The 16,467-nt window shown below is 36.1% G+C and overlaps 1 protein-coding gene across 9 annotated transcripts in view; it reads left to right on the top strand.

Annotated features, from left to right (window-relative positions):
• Positions 1–16,467, top strand: part of STXBP5 (syntaxin binding protein 5) — a 112,344-nt gene that overhangs the window by 52,882 nt on the left and 42,995 nt on the right. For all 9 annotated transcript variants that reach the window (XM_068938795.1, XM_068938804.1, XM_068938803.1 and 6 more), the window contains exons 8-11: positions 7,084–7,207; positions 8,635–8,713; positions 14,794–14,948; positions 16,005–16,077. In XM_068938795.1, the coding sequence (XP_068794896.1) occupies positions 7,084–7,207; positions 8,635–8,713; positions 14,794–14,948; positions 16,005–16,077 (431 nt within the window). The remainder of the gene's footprint in view (positions 1–7,083; positions 7,208–8,634; positions 8,714–14,793; positions 14,949–16,004; positions 16,078–16,467) is intronic.

Here is a 16,467-nt window from a genome sequence, read left to right as displayed (position 1 = left end):
GTTACAGAAGTAAGCAAAGTATTTTTACAAGAATGTTATAACCAAGATGTAATACTGTTCAGAACTAGTAGGGTTAAGCTTCCTCCTGAATGGCTTTCTGGAAGAAACATGTTTTTCTTGTGGACTGGAGAGCTAAGACCTCCTCTCCCTTTATAATTAAGGAGACTAAAAACTCATAGGAATATTCATTCCTTTTTCTGCTCCTTCTGACCTTCCACCCCCAATAATAATTAGCGTGACATATTGCAATACTTATTATAATTGTGACATCATACCAAGGGCTTTGGTAAGATTGATTAGCTTAATCTAATATAAGATTGTGCTGCTACCCAAAGAGGCAGCTTTGCCCTGACCCCAACTACATCCTTCCGTCAGTATCTGCGGCTGCATGGCGACAAAGCAAGTCATAGTATTAGAATTAACTCTTTTCCTCTTTTTCCATAACCCTAAAGAAGAGTGCTCACTTTGAAAGATCCATTACACATGAAGACTTAAATTTCAGGGAAAATCATCAGATAATATAGCAAAATCTTGTGGCAATATAGCAGTTTTCTTTGTGCAGGAAGAAAGTGCACGCGTACATTCTAGCATTGGTGCAATAAAGCCTTATCTCACGGGATCTCCTGCACAGAGCAGAGGCTACTCACTGCCATTTCATTTCCTGCCAACAAACCTCTAAATTTGAATACCTCTGTGCATAAAATTTTTCTAGCTGTTGTTTCTTGCTGATTTCCTGGTTCAGTGACTTTTCCCAAAGCTTCTTTCATATGCTGGCTGGAAAGACTGTATTCCATCCACAAATACATTTCAGGTGCCTCTTCTACAGAGGGTAATGAACTTGATGTTCTGCCTTTGTAGTAGGAGCAGAGGACTCTTCTTGGTTCATCACTTGTTCTTGATGAAAGGCTCTTCTGATCGTGCAGTTGACAACCAGTAAGAAGAGAACAACTTACTCTGGACTAGGCACACTTGAAAACTCCTAGTGCAGGACTCCTCATCAGATGTGGGAAATACTATCTGGTGAAAGGTCCACCTTCTTTTTTCCTGACTATGCTGCTGCCCAGTCAGACCCCTGAAGTGTGTGGTGGTCACTTACCTTGGTGAAGCAGGCCTGCTCATTAGCACTGGGGAAACTTTCTTTGACTCTAACCCTATCACAATATGGTCAGCTTTTCTGCCACTAGTTCACCATGTGGCCCCACCAGTTTAGTAAAATCCATCACCACTCAGTCATTGCAAAGGTGATCCCTGACTCTATCCCTGTTAACAGATTGCTGCGCTCCACCTGTGGCATGATGGGTGCTGCTGCTGGGCTTTCCAAGATTGTCACTAACACGACCAGGCACTGCAGTGCGACTACAATTCTGCATGCCAGCTACATGCTTTGCATTTCTGTCAGGAGCTAGGAGCTGGCTCCTCTCCAGGTGCACCGTTTCTTCCCAATTGCAGCACTGGAAAGCACATACACTTCTCCTATTTTTTTAAATGATGGTGGCTGTCAATGAGTGACAGCGGGTGTTGTGAACTGGGTAGCCAGGCACATTAATACCATAAAGACTGTTTTTTTCCTGGAAACCTTGTCTTTGCAATAGTCTTCTCCACTGTCATCCTTGTTTAGTTGGCATTGTTCTTCAGAACATGTAACTCATGGGGCTGTGCCCACAGCAATCTACCAGCAGCATTTGACGTAACTCATTTTGACTCAAAAGGTCAAAAGTATCCAGAGGTCCAAATGTCATCTTCTACTATAAGACAAGGAGGACCGAACTTCCTGCATGCTCAGACGCTTGTGGCAAGATAGCTGTGCAACATCCCCAAGGAAGAAGCTGAATCCTGCTACAGCTTTTTAAGCTTCCTAGTTGGTTTCGTTCAGAATTTCCTGAGCATCAAGGAGGCTTAGAACTTTAAAAATGAAGAATTTTCAAAACAGTTGTAATTACAAAATATTTTAATGTATTTCTCCTATGGAATACACTTGATTCTGCAGACATTTCCCATTCTGTATTTGCAATCATGGAAGAAATTTCTCAAATATTTCTTGGTTTCTAAACAATAACAAGTGCAACTTCTGAAAACTAACTTTTTTTTGAGTTCTTTTTTAAAGCAGCGTTCTGCTTATTCTGGTTTAAGCTAAGCTTTGATAGCATTAACTGAGCAAATGTATTATAGATTACTATTTCTAGACTCAAATCTTTTGGTGCATGGCTGAGTGTAAGAGATTATTTTACAGCATTAAAAACATGTCAGAGTAACCCATGAGATTTAAACAAAAACAAACAAAAAACTCCCTCATCTATGACTTGTTGGAAACACAAGCATTTCTGTGCAATCATTATGCCCTTTGGACATTTCACTGCATTAAAATGAGCTTCATGGGAAATACCACAGTTTAAGTCTCAGTAGCAGCTTTCTTTAGTTTCTCCTTGTGGCATTTTTTTTCCCTTTCTTTTTTAGGCTATTAACAGGATAGCTGGCATAGGTACTCCTATATTGAATGTTTTGGTAATCCTGCACAGAAGGAATCGGTGTTGTCAGTTCAAGTTTACTAGAAAATACTGTCATTTCTATGCAAGAAATGGAGTACTATCATAATAGGACAGTGAAATCTGAATAGGCTACAGCGAGCAGCATCACCAATAAAGTAACTAAGCTCCTATGATGAACTTGAGCAGTCAAACACAACATATTCCAAGCTCGATTAAATGCACGGAAAAGTAAAGAATCACAGTCAAATTCAGAGAATAGTAAATAGATTTTCCTTGATTCTGGTGCATGAGTGCAGGATATTTTACCAATACAGATCTACAACACTTGAAAAGCAAGCAAGGAAGCACCTTTAAAAGGAAAAAAAAAAAAAAAAACAAACCCACAAATTTACCTAGATTGGTTCTGAGTGGTAGCAGTTGTATTTTAGTTGTATTTGCAGTAGTATAAACTTGGTATTAGCATAATGTGTCATTCTCTTCTACTAAGTCTTGTAGAAACAGCTTAGCTAAATAGCTTTCATATTCAAATCGAAGTATCTGTGTGTTTCTGCACATATCTTGTCTCACAGGAAAAGAGGATATGAAGAGAGGCCTCAAACTTTTCTGAAATGAGATGCATGTTATCAGCTATAGGGTTAAAAAAAGTGTGTAGGAATTTGAAAGAAAGGGATTTTTTGTATATGGTATTTTTAGGAACTGAAATAGTTACACGCACGCCCCCAAGTGAGTGAGCAATAAGATCAAAACTTGTTTTTATCGATCAGTTTAGCTCTTAAACCATACATAGAGAGTGTTTTTTATAATTAATCTTGATTATTTCTCTGAAGAGCCAAGAAATCATAGGGATTTCTAGGGATATTGACAATCTATTGTAACAGTTTAAAAACAATTTTAAAATGCACGGGTATCTTTAAAAGCTAGTGATTACTATTTTAAAGACATTTCTACAGGAGGCTTGCATATAAATGCTTTTAATTTTTTCCTCTCACTTTTTCAGCTTCTCATTTGTACTTGCACCTTACAATCCCACAGTCTCACTCAGCTAAGTGTTGCGGGCATTGCAAGAATATGTTTCCCTCTGAAAATCAGAAATATTCACCTTCTTTGCAGGCAGCGTAGCAGTCATGCTTCCACAAGGGATAATACTTCTGGAACAGCTGGTGAATGTGAGGCTTCCTGTGTGCACAGCCTGTCTCCACATAATACTCTAGGATGGTCAGTGTCTACATTTTGGTTAAGTCTTGATAGGACAATCAATCTAATCATGCTGATTTTATTACTAGAAAAAGTAAGAATCAAATTTTTTCTAGAAAACATGTAACTGCCTCAGAAAAAGTTTTGAAACCACCTTTTCATATAGCCCAGGACTCCTACCTTAACTTAGAATCAAAGTGAAAGGTGTGGTAGGATTACTTTATAGCCAAAGGTTTCACACTAAATAATTAATTTTATCTAAATAAATCTTTAAATTTACTTTTTTATGGAGCATTCCATATACAAGTTACTTGTACAAGTTCCTAGTACTCAGGGTACGCTAGTAAACAGAAGTGTTTGGAGTGTAAGTTGTGTCAGGTCTGGGGCAGCCTGTGCAAACAGTTCTTCTTCAGGATGCAAACAACTTGTGCCCTAAATATAGCAACAGTTCCCCGTGGTTGCAGTGTGTAATGTTGTGGTAAGAGTTTGTCTGTTTGGGGTCCAAGTGACCAGTGATATAGTCCACAAAAAAAATTTTGAGATACAGTTGAATAAAAGCCCTGGCTGATATAAGCATACTGCTGTGTTTGGGTACCAAAAGGGTACCAAGTGAAGTTTTAAAACCAAGCCAGAGAATTACGATTAAAATTTGAAAGAGTTATGTTATAGATCTGAAACATTCATGTAAACGTATTGGAAAAATATATTACTGTTAGGGGCTTCTTAGTGTCGAAGAACCTAGGTATAGCTTTGCAGCTTCAGTAGGCTCTGCCAGATTTTTCTGTCTTGAACGCTGTGCTTTCAAATTCTAGCACAGTCACTAACCATGGGGAAAAAACATCTAAAGTTTTGCTCTTGAGCATTGGGATGATTTCTGGTTATCAGCTTTATTTTCTTTTGGTGGTTGACACTGCTGATACCTGCCAACTAGTACCACCTAAAATGATTGGTTTTTTTTTTTTTTTAATTGCAACTGATTTGTTGTTATAAATATACTAGCCTCTTTTATACCTAGAGATTATTCTACAGCTAATTACAGGTCTTTGGTGTGGTTTCTCAGGCTTACAAAAAGTTTGGTGAATTACATGATATCAGAGGATGGTGCTCTGTAGCAAAGTTCATCATACTTTGCCTAGGGAATTGTTAGTTGAATTATTTTAAAGATACATAAAACATCTCTGGTATGCATTAAATAGTATTTAACTGCATCAGTAAGTGTATCCAGATGCTCGATAAAACTAGGCAATAAACAGTCATAAAGCCAAAGGCCTCATTATTCTTTTTCAGTGTTCTTTCCATCCCATCAGGTTCCTCACAGAAATTAAGTGATAGCAATCATCCTTGTCCTTTGTGCTCCATTTATCAGATCTTTCATGTTCATAAGCATAATGCCACTTCAACAGTAATGGGTGGTTGTATTTCTCTGCCTCTTGACCTTATTTTTCAAGAAACGGAAAAACCTGGTTCAGGTCTGATAGTCTGTGCTTCCTTCTATGCAGTTTGCTTTGTTATAGGTTCTTAAGGCCTGTTTCTACACATACACATATCAAAAACTGTTCTGTCTGCATTGTGTGAGCTTGTTTACTGTTGTCAGGGTTAGACTCCATATGGAAGAATATTTAAAAAATCCTTTTCTACGTTGTATTGCTAGTCGTAGTACAGATCATTTCTTTTCTTAGTGAAGTGAGCTTTTTGAAATGGAACCTAAGATTATTTGGTTCTTCCTTGGTAAATAAAAACAATTCTTCAAATTAGATTATACGTAGGAATTATAAAAGCAATTTTGCCTACTTTTATTTGCTAATAAAAACTTACCTCGCAGAGAGAATGAGCAATGCTATTTCCCTTCATGGCTGTAGGGTAACTTCATGGGAGATGTCTAGGTTTCTGAGCTATGTATGTGTAGATGCAATATTGCTGTACTGAGTCTGTCCTCTAACAAAATCTGTGGTGATTCCAGAGGGATCAAGATAAAGATTGGACTCCGAGAAGTGTTAAATTTACAGTTAATCTGCGGTTTACAGATATCCTGATGAATGGGTTTTTTTCTGTTGAAACAGCTTCTACTGGGGACTCTGCACTTGCATATAGTAGTCATTTTCCTTTGCTTATCATTGAATGTCCGGATTCTCCTAATCACGTTACTGGAAGCTGTTTTGGCTTTTTTGTATAAATTTTGTAAAACATGAAGGTCTGGTTTATATGTAATCAATTTAGGCATAACTAGCTTAGACCTGTCCTCTGTGATTTGTACTTCACCTGGCTAAGTTTTCACTGCTAGGTAGGGTTCCTTACTGCTCACGCATCCAGGTTGCCTTGCAGAGGAGATTCCTGGGTACCTGAGGAGTTGGGGTGAGTGTAAGCCGTGACCTAGCTTTCAGATAGGATCTCTACTACTGAGGGAATACTGAGGGTATTAAAGGGATGGGATTGTGCAGTCCATCAGCATTCATCCATTCAATTCCTGCTTTAAGTCTTTGCAGTAAGTATGAAGCAAAACTACCTTCTCAGTAGAATCAAAGTTTAATACTGCTAGTGGATAATATTTCTCCTGCACCTTTTAGGCAGTAGAGATCTCAAAATGTGTGTGTACATATACTCATACACACACACACACACACACACACGCATATATACATGTAAAATGGGTTCTCATTATTTATTGATGCTTTCCTGCAATAACTAAAATTCCCTTGAACATCATCTAATGGTATGATAATGTCTTTATGTACTAATAGAAATGCTGGAAAAATGGCAGCAAAGATCTTTTATACTTACTAGTTAATCTCTTTGCTGCTTTATCTGCACTCTTCACTTCATTTTTTTACCTTTCTCTGGCCTTAAGGCAGAAATTAAATTTCATTTATTCTTCTTTAGCTATGTCATGTGGTATGGCTAATCATTCCCTTCTTGATTTTATAAATCCAAAATTGTTTCTCTGTTTGTACAAAGATTTGATAGTAGCTTCCTGCAGTTTTCTGTATCTCAGAACAACTATTGCAGCATTCGATTTTAATAATTCCATCAAGTGACTCCTTTTTTATAAGGACAGCATATTTCTCCCCAAAATAAAATTTTTTATGCCAAATGAGAGCTTGCAGTTATTTTCTCCATGCTGCCCATTGTTGAAAAGTACTTTACTTCTGCATTCTGCGTAGGGCTTTTTTCCCTTTAAATACGTTAATACAATCAAGAATCAAGACAATAGTTTTGATAGAATGTCTGAAAGAAGTTTAGCACTGAAAGCTAATCATGTATATTAAGAGCAATATGTACATGTGTATGTCCGTGTGTATGTGCTTAGTGCTTTCAGTCATTTCTTTTTGCTATCTATGGGCTTGAGAAAGCAGTAAGGATGAAATGATACTAAATTTCTACGTTGTTTCTTTTCTTTGTTACATAGGCTATCCACTCTGTGGCGTGGCATCATGAAGGAAAACAATTTATTTGTAGTCACTCAGATGGTACCTTGACCATATGGAATGTAAAATCTCCTACCAAACCATTTCAGACAATCACTCCACATGGTAAGATGGAAATGGGTACCTACCATTTCTGACAGCTCTTAAAACAGAGCAAAAATAGTATTTTACACTTATTTTAATAGAAACATTTTTTACAAAACCAGGTTTTTAAAATCCACTTGTTCAGTGCAAGCTAAAAATATTTTAGCTCTCTCATATCAACTTCCGATAGTTTTCATTTAAGTAAAACCAAGGGATTATGAAATAAGAAAGTACAAATCGGTGCAGTGATGTCTAAATCTCTGAACTTGGATTCTTCAAATTATGACATTGTTCTTAATTTTAACTAATGCATATTTTGCCAGGCTTGCATTTTGCTTGACGTTACAGTCCCATTTGTTGCTTAAAATACATATAAGTGAGCATCTGTTTCATGTATAAAGCTGTAGATTACCATACAAAATCTTGGAAAGGTTTATAACAATAAAACTAACGTCTGGTCAGATGTTCCCAATTCTCAAATAAATGCGTATTGATTTTGGACTAGGAAATTAGCATTACATGTTGTTCTTAGGTGAAGTATGTTGCTGCTCTTCCAAAAAAAAAAAAAAAATTGTGGTGTGTATGTGTCTGGATCATGTGTGTTAGCAGTTTATTTTCCTCAGACTCTTAAGTGTGAGGATCATCTGCAGGCTACAGTTACAGTATAAGATGCTGTAGTTAAGCCTCCCAGTTTACCTGTCGGAGCCTTCAGCAAGTCTTTGATTACTGGGTTGGCTGCAGACCCTGTTGTCCAGAGCGGAAAGAGGAAGCAGTGGGTATCTCATCGTCCTGTAGCAGTCAAAAAATAACAACTGACTGCTGTTATGGTAGTGAGATTAGTTGGACAAGACTATTATGCTTTGGTCTCTCTCAATAACCATTTATATTTTGATCCTGGACTGCAACTTAAATTTTCTGCAAAATTTTGCAGGTTGTATCAAATTTGATGAATGTACAGATGGAAAGGATATATATTTACACTGTACTCTTCTACTGTGTCCATGGGAAGTTGAATCTGTAGAAACTTTAGTTACTAATAGTGCACAGTAAAAAAAAATAATTTGCTTTCAAATTCAAGTCTTAGCTCATAAGGATGCCAGTCAGAATAAACCTCAGTTTGCTTTTAAGTTGAGCAATTTTAATTACAAAATAGTAGGCATGAGGTAGATTTTAAATCTTCCGGTGGTACTTACAATGACTTTTCAGAGGAAGATTTTATTTTTAAAAACAAATATTCTACAACACTTATAGATATATCTATATATATATAATGTGCTGACAGTGTCAGCAAATCTTCAATGCTATTATTTCAAGGCATACGCTGTATTTGTTAGAGGTGTGAAATATCTTGTGCGAATGTTCTATTTTGTAAATTGCACAGGGAACTTCATAATTTTTCTTCATGTTATAGAATTGTAAGTTTAACAGAAGAAAATAATTTGCTTTAGGAAAGCAGCTGAAGGATGGAAAGAAGCCAGAACCTTGCAAACCTATCCTTAAGGTGGAATATAAAACAACGAGAGCTGGGTAAGACTTGTTTTGAGTGTAAAATTAAAACGCATACAATAAACAGTACTCTGAGAATATCCTTTGTGACTCTTAGTTGTTGGGATATGTTGGCACTGAGCTATGGTAAAACAGCAGAAATAGTTTTGATAGGTCACAGATATTGTTGAATAAACCGCAAAAACATTTGTGAACAAATTACTAAACACAAACCTGAACTTGATTAAAGATTTTGTTTGCTAATGCGCTATCTATATGCAGCTTCCCTGCTGCTAAGAATAACTCAGGTATATTTTTGCCCAGTCTTCTGAGAATATTGTCTGTTAAAGAAAAAAGACTGACAGCACAGAAGCTTAGTGTTTTGGAGACCTAAAAAACTGAATTTCAACAAATATTGGCCTAATGCAAATATTCTAAACTCTGAACACACGTTGCAGTCACAAAAATGTTACTGACAGAAGTTTTTTGGGTGGAGCGCTGTTATTTATGCAGTGAATTGTGCCTAATTATGCACATTGAGAATGCAACAAAGCTGTAATTGCCACAAGAGGCTGATGGAATTGCTGTATCTTCAGTAGCATATTTTGTTACCAAGACTGCAATTAGGCTTGCAAGATTTCATGTACTGTATGGAATTTTTTTTAGGGGTCTAGAATACTTTAAAGTGGTTGAATAAAAGATGCAATTTAGTGATGAAATATACATGGTGACTTGTTCAGCTGTTTGCAGATGTTAATTTTTCTTGACTTATTTTATTTTCTTTTGACTTTTTTTGGCTTTATATATTGTTTTGTTTAATTTCCAGGCATTCAAATCTATAAAGGATTGCCACTTAATTGATGTAGTATAGGCTTCTACTATATATGAGTATACCCATACAGATAATTTCAGTAGTTGTATGTATTTTTATTGTTTACTAAAGTGAGATAAATAGAAATTTAAGACTTTGGCTAGTTTTCACATATTTGAATATCTGTGATCAGTTGGAAAATCATATTTTGCTTGCAGCAATTTACTTTTGTCCACATATTTCTTTTCAGTAGTGGTTATTCAATGTTTTTACACAACAGTATGATGTTTAAAGAGTGGAAAACTCAACTGAAATGTCAGAAGCTAACCTAAATAAAGGTACAGAATCCTGAAAGATAGCCTAAAAGGTAGCATCAACTTTAGCAAGTTTCAGTTTCCAATTTCTGCAGTCAAAAGCCCTCTGTTATGAGCAGTCATTGTGAAGAAGATTTATTTGAAGCTTGCCTTAATGTAATTATAATATTGTAATGTGAAAACTAATTGAATTTTCATAGAATTTAGAAAGTTTGTTTTATTACAATGTCTAAGAACATAGAGCTTTTTAGGGGGGCTACTCTTTCCTGGTATGGACTTTCTTCAGTTGTACTCATTACTTTCCAGTGTTCATACAAAGTGATGGTTTTGATGCATTGCAATTTGATGTTTTCTGTCTTTGATTTTTTTCATCTTCAGTGTACTTCTAAATTTATAATGGTTGTGATATTCTTCCAGAACTTTAGCAAGAAATATTAAATAACAGAATTTGCCCTGTGGTGTGGAAGCAATGCACTGGAAATATCTATTCATTTATTGTTACATGTGCTTCAGTTCATGCATCTATTTTTGATTCCAATAGTGCTCTGTCTTATTACAGAAATTTTAAAGCAAAGCTGAGTTACCTTTCAATACTTAAGATTTATATCATTTTCTCTTTACCATTTGAAATTGATTAGCTGCAGACATGACACAATTTTGTGGTTTAATTAACTTCTGTAGGGCAACTCATGTTAATTTATGTATCCTGCACCAGGCCAAAGTTTTTCTAGCCTGCTCGGACAAAAAGCAAATAGTTCTGCTTTTGTAGCAGTCTGCTCTACGTGTCCTTCAAGGAAAAAAAAAATGCAGCATACTTAAAAGATATGCCATTTACTATAATGCATATTTAAATTATTTCACCCAGTTTCTTATATTGTGAAGAACAGTGTGTAACCATTACCTCTTCGCTTTTTCCACGCTCTATATGGAGGTCTAACATCTTCCTACCATCCTGTCTTCTTTCTCTTCCTTTATCTGGAGTGGCCTGGTTTGTGTTTTAGTATCTCCTCATGTGGAAACCATTTCATAGTGTATAATCTTCCTTGTAATCATTTTCTTTACTGCTTCTAATTCTCATAAAGATCCTTTTTTGAGAAAAGGTGACCAGAACCGCACACAAGGAAAGAGCATAACTGACTGCAACCTGTAGTAGGAGCTGCAGGCACTTTCTATTGTTGCAGCTTCTGTTAATCCCTTCTCACTTTTTTTGCTTCATCCTCTGTACTATGAAGCTGGAGGGGAGAAAACAGGAGGACATGAGTGGTTTCCTAGTGCTTACAGACTTCCTGTTTATCTTTTGAGGTTTTTTTTTTTTTAATCTATTGCAGATAGCTTTGAAGACTTCATTGGAGCTAAAGTTTTGTTTACCCTACAACTGTAGTATGTCTGCAGCTTTATTTTCTAGGAGAATGTTGTATCTGTAGAAAGGTTTCTATTGCCAGTTCTCCTATCCTGGGACCAGGAGGTGAAAAAGGCAAGGTCTTGGTATATCCCGTGTGCAAACTGGCAATTTTCCAGTCCCAGGTCATAACACTGTTGTCTCCAACTATTTAAGGTCACCTAAAGCATTCCATCTCTCTGTGGAGCAGTGTGTTCCAAAGGTAGGTTCCCATCTGAACTCATGGATGGTTCCCATGTTTCCTTGTAGGCATACTTTTCTGTCTAAAGTGAATCCAGAGGAGGAGCACTTCCTAACACTGATTTGCCACCCCTAGATTCAGTCCCTCAGTATTTACTCTAGCAGTACCTTGGAAAAAAATGCCTAAGACGTTGCTCAACTTCTAATACCATAATGCGATAGACATAGATGCATTAATTTTCAGAGCCGTAATTATCAGTAGCTGATGGTGGTTTTGGTAAAGTTGTACAACTGATGAAGTGAATTTGATTTTGATACAGCAACAGACCTAGCATCTAATTTACCACCATGGTAAAACTGCCCAAGCTGCTGCTTCAGTACTGGAGCTCTGTGCAATAGGAATTACAGTTCAAAAGGCTCCGTGTAATCATAATCAAAGAGGGCACTCTGTCAGTAGGCAGTGTAGCTTTCATGAGTGGTGGTACAGCAGCAGGTCTTAGCAAGAGTAATATATATAACTGGGACCTAGATGTGGCAAGAATAATGATAAGATCTCTAGATACATAAAAGTCACTGATTTATTAATTTAGTTCAAATACTACAATTTTGTTGTGTGAGCTTGTCAGCTCAAAAACACACTTACCAGATTGAACCTACAAGTTATTTTCACTACTTTTTTTTTTTTTTTTTTTAAGACTTCCAGTCCTAAACTAACTCTTGACATCTTTGCTGCCTGTATTTCTTAAGATTAACTTCTTATAATAACAATTTGCAGAAGTAGATACATGGTGGATTTGCATGAAGGTCTTTCACATGTGGTTTGAAAAACAAGCCGGCTGATATGAATGGCCTGCCCTCTCACATCCAAATTGCCAGAAACTCACTCAGGTTTACCAGTTTTCTTCTAAAATTAAGCAGAAGCATCCTCCAGGTTTTTGAGCCTCTGATCTCTGTTGTATTAAGTTTTCTTACACTAATCTTTCACTGTAAGATTTAATCTTGTATTTTTGGAAAATAGTTATCTTTTCAAAGAAACATTCCCCCCTTTTTAGTAATTTTTCCGCAATGTTCCACAGTAATTTTACAGACTCGACTGATGTGCAAGTTAATACAAAGAAATTGCTTCCATACCTACTGAAGTGGAACCACTTCGAAGAGGAGTCTCTTGTATGTTAGCATCTACTATAGAAGCTCTTTAAGAAAGTGTTGAGCACTCTTTCCTGTTAAATGTTTTCCATGGTTTCCAGTAGGCAAAAATGTAACTACCAAAGTTGGATCAAAATCATGTATTACGCACAGTACAAAAATTTTTAGATTTTTTTAAAATCATGCATTTATACTAAAAAATGGTGTGCAGTAACCTTTTAATATGTATCACAGTTACAAGACAGCATTTTCATTTAAGTATTTAATCAGAAGACCCACAGCTTGTGTTGTAGTAAATCCGTGGTTTCATGCAGATATGAAAAAAAATTCAGTTAGTCTTTCTGCCTGACTAAAGTCAGCTTTAATCTTTGACTCATCTTTGAAAAATCTGTGATGGATTCCTGTAATCTGTTCCCTAGTTCGTCCATTCTTTGCCTCATAAAGATACAGACTAGCAAGCCTGCCAAAAGCAACCTATTACCTTGAGAAATTAATCTAGTAGAAATAGCAGAAACACTGTGATGTATAATGCTTTGAAGGTGAAATTTGTAATTTTATTACTGTCAATTGATCCTGGTGAATCGGAGAGTGTAATAATTAATGCAAAATTGTCAATACTTTTTAAACTGATTTTGGGAAAGCAGAAAATACCCCAGCAAAATGAGATACTGCATTTGAAATATGTGACTGATACTCCGAAATGTTTGTGTTAAATCTTGGATCAGAGAGGTTTCTGAAGGATCAGGCAGACTGTGAAATACCTGTAGACATTGAGAGCTAGCCCAGTTTGCTTCACCTTCAATAGCACAAGCAAAGAGCATGTTTTCAGCTAGGCTTTTAATTCATAAGGGCCAGCATGTGCATAAACAAAGCCCTGCATGCACAGTTCTGCTCAAGAAGAAAGAGGTACCTAATCTGTCATGTTTGTTTTTCAAACACTAACCTAGTGAGAGCTACTTAGACATTATGGGAAACAGGGTATTATGGGAACACACAAACAGATAAAACATCTTTTCAGTCTTATATTTGCTGTGTATCCCGGTGGGTTTTTTTCCCTAAAATTTTCTCCAATGACTGTCATGTTAGCTGCTTTCATTTAAGACAAATGCAAACAAAGGGGTAGGATTCATATTATTCTAGAGTGGACATAAAAGTAGGTTAGAGGAATTGTACCCTCTGTTTTTTCTCCACAAATATAACCTGGAATTTGAGGCAGTAATTGTCAATAGTGGGTGAAATTTCTGGATCAGGTATAATTTATAAACAGTCAGTCAACTCTTTAAAAAAGGTATTGTGCCCTGTTTTTAAACAAACATAGTATTAAAATGAATGTTGACTTTTATGTTCAATAAGGAAACGATAAAGTACCTATTAAAATGGATATATTCATCTTTGACATTATTTTTTCATTAAATGAGCTATTAAACTGTTTATTATGTCTATACTAGAGAAAATATGGATGCATTTTGTAATATGTTTCTGTAAAGACTAAAACATTTTTGGACAGGAAGCCCATAATTTCTTTTCTCAAAACTAGAGGAAATAATTTGCTTTGCTCAACTCAGTCATTTAATTAGCCGCAGAAATTCTGTCTGTGTGATAGAAATGGGGCCTTGAACTTTGCATACAGTGGTAGAGGAAGAATAGATAAAAAGTCTAGAATAAATGCATAATGAGAGAAGTAAATATCTAGAATAAGTGTATAAAGAGAGAAATATGGGCACTTATGTATGCCTTTACTTCTTAAAGTTATGTCTTTAAAGTATATCAAGCAACTGGTTGTTTCCCCAAGACAACCATGTTGTTATAACCGCAGAATTACTGTGCACTATTTGCAAAATTGTTTGTACTTCAGATTTTAGGATAATTATATGCAAAAAATAAAAATTATGGCACTATTCCTTCCTGACCCTACCAAAACATTTTATGTTGTGGAAGCAGGTGTCTGTTGGCAATTCTGAATCTGCAGTTCAGTATAAAAAAAATTCTAATACTTAACCAAAAAAAAAAAAAAAGAATTGCTAAGATTAAATGAGCACAATGGAACAAAAGGTCTGGAGGAGGAGTCTGAAGATCTACAGCTCAAGTTATAGTCTTCTAACTCTGTTTAAATTTTGAAATATATACCCAGACTGCCCATTGCATGAAAAGCTGTTTTGCATTATGCTTAATATATCCAGCTGAACTTCATTATAGGATTACAAAAACTGACCAGTCTCTTCTTTTTATGTATTACCTTGGTTTGATCCTAAATTCCTCTGCTTTATTCCAGGGAGCCTTTCATCATTCTCTCAGGAGGTTTATCATACGACACTGTAGGAAGAAGGCCCTGTTTAACAGTTATGCATGGGAAAAGTACTGCTGTGCTAGAAATGGATTATTCTATTGTTGATTTTCTAACTCTCTGTGAAACGCCGTATCCTAATGGTAGGCTCTGGAAAGATTTTTCTCAGTACTTCTACCTCTTCTCTCTGAATTTTTATGCCATTAGAATATTCTTTACTGTTGGCTTTCTGTTTTATCTCTGGGGATCAAACCACAGCAGCAACATCTGTTATCCCTATTGTCTAAGGTCTGTGTTGCTTCCCAAAACATCATCGTGGAGTAGTTTATTAAGAAGTGTGTTTTGCTTCTAGAAGAATGATGATTCTGAGTTGCGTGGGCTTTCGTTTCTTTAACCCCCAAATCCTGTGCAGACAGAAAGTAACATTACAATTTTAAGCTATAGTAATTGCAGATTTGTTCATCAATATTTATTAGCTCATATAAGACCTTTCCAGTCAATGCTAAATCATGATGAGCGTTTGTGTAGTGCTCTTAACTTTTAGTGACTTTATTAGTCATTCCAATATTCACATGAAGTTCATCACTAACCTGTAATCTCTTTTCTGCAGAGGGGGAATTTTTATCATAGATTAAGTAGTTCTCCCAGATTAGTAGCGTTATATTTCTGAACTCCGATGTTGTCAGTTCATTTGTTGTCAGCTTCAGAGTATGCAGAGCTGCTTATCTCAGGTCTGTATAAAGGAGGGAAAGCAAAACTTTGGAAACTGCCTTTCATCTTTCTTATTTTAGTGTTAGGTGAGTTGTTTTTCAGTCCTTTTTGTAAGCAATTAGTTTCATTATTGCTGCTAAACCCCACGGTGAATTTGAAGAAAAGCAGTTGGGGATAAGGAGATGTTATCGTTCAGTAACTGGCTCTTTGTCAAAATCCTGCAGGTTTTTTTTCCTGTTATTTTATCTGGTTACATGTTTATAGCTGAATTGGAAAGGAGTTGGGAATATTGAGCTAAAAGGAGAGCGTGACTTTTACAGACTTGGAGTGTTTGGGGGGTGAGCGTGTGAAATATCTTCAGAAACTGTGTAGTCATCAAAAAACTTTTCTGTCCTTGACTGATGAACTGCAATGACTGATCGTATGCTTGAGATTGTGCGTGCAAAGAACTACATTTACAGGTAGGTAACTTTTTTTCTTTTTTTTAGACTTTCAGGAACCATATGCTGTAGTTGTTCTTCTAGAAAAGGACTTAGTGCTGATTGACCTTGCACAAAACGGGTAAGAATCTTAGGTCATCTTTTTAATGGCTGGCTGCAGTGGTCAACTCAGCTTTCTGCTCTTCAGTATTTTAATGCACCATGCTGTGATGGATTGAATAGTAGATATAAAGTTTCCTGAATAAAGCTGAGTACCTTTATAAGTCAGCTTTTCATGAGTAAATAGATAGTAGATAAGTAGAACGTTAAGTGACTTTTCCATGCTTGATTGACCAACAGAAATTAGTAGTAGATCACTTGTGCTTTTTAATTATGACAGTTTATTTTCAAGTTGACTCCTTAGTGCTACCATTGTAATTTTTTTTTAAGGTAAAATATCCTGTATTTTCACAAACAAAAGTGAAAATGGGAAGCCTGTCAGAAGACCCTCTCCTTTGGCAGTGCAGGACTG

Source organism: Struthio camelus, chromosome 3 (assembly GCF_040807025.1).
Source record: "Struthio camelus isolate bStrCam1 chromosome 3, bStrCam1.hap1, whole genome shotgun sequence".
Taxonomy (NCBI): Eukaryota; Metazoa; Chordata; class Aves; order Struthioniformes; family Struthionidae; genus Struthio; species Struthio camelus.
The sequence above is the reverse complement of the archived record's forward strand: the minus strand, read 5'-3'. Positions and strand labels throughout refer to the sequence as shown.